Source organism: Hippoglossus hippoglossus, chromosome 15, assembly GCF_009819705.1.
Source record: "Hippoglossus hippoglossus isolate fHipHip1 chromosome 15, fHipHip1.pri, whole genome shotgun sequence".
Lineage (NCBI taxonomy): Eukaryota > Metazoa > Chordata > Actinopteri > Pleuronectiformes > Pleuronectidae > Hippoglossus > Hippoglossus hippoglossus.
The window spans coordinates 24924215-24932578 of NC_047165.1; the positions used below are offsets into that span (position 1 = coordinate 24924215).

At 38.8% G+C, this 8364-nt stretch overlaps 1 protein-coding gene across 2 annotated transcripts; it reads right to left on the reverse strand.

The window, feature by feature from the left end:
- Positions 1-358: 358 nt before the first annotated feature.
- Positions 359-8345, reverse strand: cdk1 (cyclin-dependent kinase 1). 2 transcript variants are annotated; one of them, XM_034609493.1, is made up of 9 exons: positions 8253-8276; positions 7829-7875; positions 7695-7737; positions 7360-7516; positions 5403-5526; positions 3799-3969; positions 2371-2534; positions 1695-1836; positions 359-758 (listed from the first exon to the last, which is right to left on the reverse strand). In XM_034609493.1, the coding sequence occupies exons 3-9, from the start codon at positions 7729-7731 to the stop codon at positions 642-644; spliced, it is 912 nt and encodes a 303-aa protein (XP_034465384.1). In that variant the 5' UTR covers positions 7732-7737; positions 7829-7875; positions 8253-8276; the 3' UTR covers positions 359-641. The 2 variants fall into 2 exon arrangements, with proteins under 2 accessions (XP_034465384.1, XP_034465383.1); XM_034609492.1 differs by lacking the exon at positions 7829-7875 and having other exon boundaries at positions 8253-8345.
- Positions 8346-8364: the final 19 nt, after the last annotated feature.

Below are 8364 nucleotides of genomic sequence, written 5' to 3' on the forward strand. Positions count from 1 at the left end.
CATTTTTGGGATTGGAATTTACAGGAGTTGGCAGTAATAGCGCAACATGGAAAGCTAAGGCCTGCTAGCCTGATGTTGATAACTTTTCGCCACCACCTTTGCCTGGAGATTTATCCGACTAATCAGTCAGTGTAGGTACCGGTCTACCAGTCGACCGAATAAAGTCACTCATGTTAAAAATTCCAGAGAGCTTTATCATAGAAAACAGAATAACCGGAGAGCAGGACGCATCATCAACCAGTAGAAAACGTTTTACAAGAACACAAAAGACAGATTTAGATGTATAAATATTGCTGTAGTTTTCTTTTACATATTTGGCAAATAAGAGATAAATGAGTGATTAACATAGACACAGGACTAAAAATGGAAAAATTTATTTAGTTTTTTTTTTTTTTAAGCCTTTAAGTTGTTAAACATTTCAGAAATAGATACATTTCAACTATGTCATGCCCTTTATTTTGGGGCAAATGTTATTCACCAATGTTACGTATTAAGTGTAAAGTTAGAGGAATCACAGAAAGTGCAGTTTAATTGAAAAGACATTGCTGGCAGACAAAACCTTACTAAAAAGGTCTACAACAATTTTCCACACAGAAGTATTTACAGAATGATAATTCACAATGAGTATGAATGTATGTGCTTCAGGCTTTGTTGATGCTGGCAGCAGGCAGGGTGGATTTATCCAAGTCATCAAAGTATGGGTGAGTCATGGCCTCCCGTGCTGAGATCCTCTGAGGAGGATTGTAGATCAACATTTTCTATACCAGAGGAAAAAAAAGACACGTTGAGGCTTTGTGTCCTTGGCAGGAAGGTAGATCTAAAGCCTCGACAATTTGTCAATTCATCAGTTATGAAACCATTTTGATTACTTGATCATCAATTACTGGTTTCTGTTGGTTTTCCAAATAAAAATGCTAAAACATGTTCTAGTTCCAGCTTCTAAACTGTGCAGATTTAATGGTTTTTTATCATGTCATTGTAAACCAAATATCTGAATATCTTAAATACAACCAAATATATTTTTTGACATGTTATAGACTAAACAACTAAATGCTTAACTAATATGCATGTAAATTATTCTACAGCAGTAAACATGTCCATACTCTGATGTTAGTGCCCTTTATCAATGGTTACTTTATGCTGGTCTCAGTCTCGTTTTTATTTCATTTTGCTTGCAGAGAATAATTCACTGACGGTCTATTTTACTAAGTTGCTCTGAAAAATCCACAACTTCTTACTCACGCCCATCCATGACCTACTGAGCATTTTAAATACAGGCTCAAAAAAGATTATATTTATTTGTTAATTTTGTATTCTAAAAAACATAATTCTCAGTCAGAGGAGGAAACAATACAAAAAGGAAGAAGTCTAACTTTCAGTGGAATGCCCCTCTATATGCAGTTTTACATAGTCAGATGTGACTAACCAGCAATTAGTCATGACCAATTAACAACTTCAGTAGGTAGCTGTTATTTAGAAGAATATATTTGAAAGTTATGATATATAAAATATAGCAGGACTGGTTTGGAGAGAAGAAACCTTTGAGGAGCAGTGTAAACCTCACATGGTAAGAATACAAACAGCATCATTTTATGCAATGTTTGTCATGTACACATGATGTTCCACATACCACCACCAGAGGCCTGGAATTCAACACATAAATAACTTCAATTTAGTTCAGCTGCAGTCCTTACCGCCAGAAGTTCAAGACCATTCTTATCCAGAGTTTTCACCATCGATGAGAGGTTACCAGGCTTCCATTTAGGGAAGGTGTTTTTGTAGTCTGGTAGGCTCTCTACATCTGGCCACACATCATTGTTTGGGGTCCCCAGAGTCCTGCACAGAACAAACAAATGTATTTGAAGAGGGCCAGCAGTAAAAAACAACTACAGGGCGTTATTACTAGGTGCCATCATTATTAATATATGGTTGATGTTGAGATATCTCTGGCTGTTTACTAAATAATAAAATAAAAGCTGTGTTGTTGCCTCCTGTATACAAAAAGTGTTTAAATCCACAATGGGATTCATTTGCTTAATCTACATAATTCTTTCGATACACTTACAAAAATGTAAAGAAAAAGACTTCTTTGCTTCCCATAGTTCTGGGAATTATTCATATAAAAAAGGGATTTAATTTTTCCAGTTTGGAAGTGTTTGTTAACATGGTCAATTTAAAGGTAGTTTGTCTCCTGATCATGCATGTCATATTAATAATAGTGTTGTTTCAAATGCGTAACTACCAACTATAACTGCAGGAGGATCATCACTGCATGGAAAATAATGTGCCATTACATTAATGACAATGGTGTCATTACATGTAATTTAATGTAAAACATATATTACATAAATTCAAGTGTAGCACATCTACCTGAAGATCCTGAAGAGCTGGTCTATTTCCGAGTCTCCGTGGAACAGAGGCTTCTTGGTGGCAAGTTCAGCAAAGATGGTTCCGGTGCTCCAAACGTCAACAGGGGTTGAATAACGGGGTGAACCCAGGAGGACCTCTGGGGCCCGGTACCAAAGAGTTACAACCTAAGAACACACACAAGGGTTGTGTGCGTCACTTTAGAGCAGTGGTGTCAAAATCGATCACAGAGAGGGCCAACATTTTAAGCTGGGACTATGTCAAGGGCCAAACAGGGTCAACATTTATTAAATAGGATATTGGATAAAGTGCAAAAAGAAAACATTTAGGTAGGCTACATTCTTCTTTTATGTACATGTTCCAGATATTTGGCATCATTAATGTTTGGGGTTAGGCTATGTGCTGTGGAAACCCTCAAGATGGAGTGAAGGTGTGCATCAGTGAGACAATTCCTGTGTGGGTTTTTGTTCATCTTCATCACAGAGAAAAGCGCCTCACAGAGGTATGCATTTTTGTGCCAGTTCACACTTACAATGAAGTAGTTCATGTTCATTTGCTCCATTTTTATTCGGATGATTTAGATGACAAACTTACGATCATGTGTTTAGTTTTAAAATCGATGCTGTCAGATCATGTTTGTGTAAGCTATTTTATTTAGTTGCTTTATTGTGAAAGGTTTTAGTGTGTTTCCTGTTATAAGCAGTGTGTCTGTTGGGACTTTGTTGTGAAGAGTTGCAAACGGAAGTGGTTCTGTGCTGCGTGGTGAGAATTTGATGAGTGGAGGAAAATTAACAGGTGAGTTGTCCCAAGTTAATAACTCATCTTCCTTGTCCTTCTACTGAAACCTTGCAGTATAAGCGAAGTAAACCTTCGGCTTCATATTTGCGTGTCCCTCCGCTCATTTTAACACTGAGTCCTGACTGAGCGTCACGTCTCGTGTTGTACTGAGCACAAAATGTTGACGAGTCATTTTTCATGATGTTTAAATGCAGCCTCATAAACTCTGGAGTGAATCAAACAAACACTAAGTTACTTCATGTACTGATCAGGTCCTGATAACTAGTGATGTGTTTATTAGTTCAAGTGAGAGCAGAGTGGAGGAGGACACAGAAACTCCAGCTCGGTACAAACCAACTGCAGCTTCTGCTCTGATCACTGAGCAGCTGTGACCAGAGAAACTCTGTGTTTCACTGTTCTTCTACAAAGTCACTGACCGGCTGCTTCACGTGAACGAGCTCTGATCTCACTGCGTGGGTCTATTTTATCACGGCCCGCGGGCCGGACTTTGACATGTCTGCTTTAGAGGCTTTCTGTTTGGGGATGATGTTAAGCATGCATCTGCTTATACAGCTATACAAAAATATGTTGCTGCTCTACACCTCTAACTGCCATCATCATGTAGTTTTACACTGTGTGTAAATGGATTCTCACCTCATGGGTGTAGACCCTGACAGGAACACCAAAGGCACGAGCAAGGCCAAAGTCCGCCAGTTTGATAACCCCCTTGTTGTCGATCAGTAGGTTTTGGGGTTTCAAGTCCCGGTGAAGGACTCGATGACAGTGACAGAAATAAATTCCCTCCAAGATCTGGTACAGGTAGCTCTAAAAAGGAGATGATGGGTGGTGGGAGAAGGAGCATGAACATGCAGCACGATACAGAACATCTATTATACAATAAAATTATATTTGAACTCAATTTATCCAATTGTTTCAGTTCTACTTAAAATTATGTTGGGTTGTTATTTATCAAAATCAGTGTCAGTCCAAACTGACAGAATTAGGCAATTTTTGCCTAATTAGGCAATTAGGCAAAAATTATTGACATGCTTTGAGTATCATGTCAATTAAATGATTTAGCCCTTAACGCATTACTTCCATTCTCAAATCTGTTCGGCTACACCATCTGGTCCATCCACTATGATCTACATGTACTTCTGTCAAATAAACTGAATGCAACAGACGATTGCAACACACCCCCACCCTAAAAAGTGTGTCTTCTGGTAAAACAACGCAACTGCTCTGATTAACGATTTCCCCATACCACCTAATGTGCAGAAAAGGGAATTACAAGTGAACACATAATATGCAAGAACAGCTCCAAGACTCGGGAACCTACCAACACAAACAGCAGCGGTGAATATCATGTCACCAATCTGCGCTTTTGCTAAACTGCATATTAAAGTGGGATTTTAGTATGATGATCGCAAGTATAATTAGAGGTCTCTATTAAAACAAAGCACACAACCGTGAGCTATATTAACACCAGGCTTTTCCTCTCTAATAACCTTCGAGATTGAGGAGTGGCTATAATTGAAGATATTGGGTTTCTAATGCGATTAGAGGCGACCACCCAAGCATTACATGTGGCTGCATCTCTCAAATATCAATGTTACGTTTCTACGTTGTTGCATTAAGCCTCATAACAAACTTTTCATTTGAGAGTTAATCAAAAAATACATTTTCCATTTCTACACGCTAACAAATACAACATTGGAAACCGTCGTCTCTGGCTTCATCTTAATTTAGATCAAGAAGAGAAAACCAACCGTCTAAATCTGTAATGTGATAGACACTAGTGGGGTGCTTGTTCTAAACCTGCCTGTATGACAAACAATTGCCTACATTAGTATTTACTCAACGTGATATTAATACTACAGGTTTTAATCACATTAAATGAATCAATAAATCCTGAAAGAACTGAAATCATGACATGCCAAAATGTAGCCATCGCAATCAAGCATAAATGAGCTACTAGCGCTTTTTGACATTTAGAGGATTATTATTATCATCAACTTGTTACTATTTCAGTTAAGTTATTGTATTAACTTGTATTTGTATTGTTTTAATGATAACCTTACTGTAACACAAGTATTAAAAAAAAAAAAAATCAGCTTGACCCAAGCCACAAAGTTGAATTGAGGGAATGTCATATTGTCTACTGCAATAATTAATGTGTCATTCTACTCTTGTACAAACAGTTCATGTGAAAACCCCTCAAATGAACAGCAGTTTATTAAACACTAGGACATGATCACCTTGACCAGCATAGGGTCCATGTACTGGCCGGAGGGTATTGAATCCAGGTACTTCTTCAGGTCCATGGACAGGAACTCAAAGATGAGATAGAGACGAGACTCCTGCATCAGGACATCTAGGAGTCTGGGAAATAAACAATACTGGCTTAGTTCATAGTATATTGTTAATATAAGTGTTTGGACACCTTCACTTAACAAAAGGAAAAACCGGAGATATCACATTGACATAAGTATTCAGATACTTAAATTTAACTCAGGTCTGCCATGCCTTCTTTTTTGTGATGTTTCTACACCTTGGTTGGAGTCCACCTGTGACAAATTCAGTTGATTGGACACGATTTGAAAAGACACGCACCACCTTGGGTGGCTGCAGAATGTCACTGAACTGAAGGTAGGTATAACCAAAATCTCATATCCTGATATAAGTAACTTTATTCACATAATTACACATATATATGAAGTGCCAAAAGGTGTTTGTATGTACGTCACAAGAAACAAATCACGCCTACAACATGTCTGTTGAGGCAAATTTGTGGCCACACGTCTAATGCTTCAGACATTAGATAAATTTGGCCACACAGGAAGGCCTGAAATATATTGCTGCAGCATGTCTTGTGGGAAAAGTGAGATGGGTCACGTCATAATTCCACAACAACACAGTTTTGGAAGGAAGGTAGAGGTTGCCTGGAATTTCACCAAATAAACTAGAACAAGACACGAGCATACGCTTGAACAGTTTGTTTGACATGTTTGAGTGGTTTAAGGAGCAACAATTGCACGTGTCACTCTTGGACAGAAAACTAGAGAAAGTCACATATGATCTGTGTAAACTTAAAAGGGGAAATTTCTGTAACTGAGTAATTGGTTTAGCTACCCGGACCAGTGAACATTACCACCACCACCATGTGTGAAGATCAGCCCAATGTGATGATTGATGATCTGTAGTTGCACCACTTAACACTAAATTGTTGAAGCATTTTAGTATCTCAGAAGAAGACTTTACTTAAGTTACAGAAATGAACCCGACTATTGCCCATGAGCTTGAACAGGGGTACGTGGACAAGCAGCAAGTCCTGCAGAGCATCTGCCTCTCACAAGGTTCAAGAAGCTGCCATTTCTTAGTGTAGAGGATCAAACCAAGGAGGTTATGTTTTCATCTCCATCTGTTTATTTATTAACAGGATTACACCAAAAAAAACCTCAACCAATTTCCACAAAATATCAAACACACACTCATGTTTAGGGGACTGATATACAGTGGGTGTAATTTGGTGTTAACCCAAATAAAAATCTAAATCTAGTTTCTTATGGTGCTTGGGCCTTGGCAGAGGTATGCATTCTAGTACTATATGTACTTTCCCTATGTCTCTGTTTTTTTTACACAATATATTTTTTGCATGGTATGTTTATTTATGTTTTGTTATTCAATAAATTAAGTCAGAAATAAAATACATCCTTAAAACTGTTCTGTTACTCTGCAGTTAACAGTTTTTACAGATTTCTTGCTGAAAATTATAAGCAAGTTATGTGTAATGGCCATGTGTAAATAAATTATTGCCAGAGGGAGATCAAATACATCACATCCTCTTTGGAGAGAAATACACAGAGCTGACAACAATCTAAATTTCACAGAATAAAAACATATGACACATCACACCTGTCAGTGAAACCTTTAGCAAATTAGGGCAAAGTAGACTGAAGCTGTCTTGATAGCAACTGTCGTGCTCCCACAATGTTTTAGGGTCTGCCCCTGCCCCCAACCTTGTTTTATGTAAAACATAAAAGGATGCCCTCTGATCTCAGGACTACTGTCCTTGTGGGGTCTGTCAGACTGGGATGTTATGCAGCATTTCTTTACAACAGATACCATTTCAGAAGATGGAAAATCTTATTTGACTTTTAAATCCCTTTAACCTGCTAGACTTTGCACAGCCTTTACTCTACAAAGTGAGCATACCGTACAACGTTGGGATGCTTGAGCTCTTGAAGCAGAGAGACCTCTCTGACAGCAGTGCTAGGGACCCCCTCCTCCTCACTCTCCAAACGGATCTTCTTCATGGCCACAACCTGCCCTGTAGCCTTGTGCCGGCCCTTATACACAACCCCATAGGTACCTGCAAGAATAAAAGGTAATTCGGATCACTTAAATTACATTTAGTCATGACATTGGTAATTAAAGGATGATGAAATCAATTAGTCAAAGGAAGTGTACTTCCATAATGCCAAGTTTAGCAACAAAACATGTGTAGCACTTTGAATAAGAGATGAAGACATGGAAACATTTAGACCAACCTTCTCCAATTTTCTCTATTTTCAAGTAGTCGTCCATTACTGCCTAAAAGAAAAAAAAATGACATGTCAAATTTCAACAACCATCATTACTTCCCTTACTGCCTTCAACTTTATGTCCATACTCAGATTATTACTGTGACATGTCAGCTGGTGACCATCTGACTTCCAGTGTAAATGTGGCCTAACAAGTAACACGACTACGAGGGAGTAACGTTAGTAGAATACACAATCAACAGCCGGAATTCGTCACATCATGTGGTTAATTCACACCATAGGCTCATTCGGAGACGGTCCGGGATTCAAACTGAAGCACATTTAACAATCCTCTACACTGGATGTAAGTTGGCTGCCGTTAACGTCTATCGTTTACTTCCTGCTAAGCGAGCAAGACAAGGTCACCAACGTTAGCTTAGCTAACACTCCGTCGCTGAACTGGGTTTTCTCGCCGCAGCTGATCCACTTGGAACCAGATTCCTTCTCTCCACGTCTTCAACTACCATCATAGGTCGCGTTGCTCTTGTCTCGACGTGGTTGCGGGAGAATAAAAGTGGTTCTTACCTGAATGTGCCTGCCTCGCCGCAGTGTGTAATGTAAAACGACTGCCGCTGAAATGTTCAAACTCTTTTGAATTGGCCGCAGTCCTGCAGTGGTTCAAAACTGGCCAATGAGG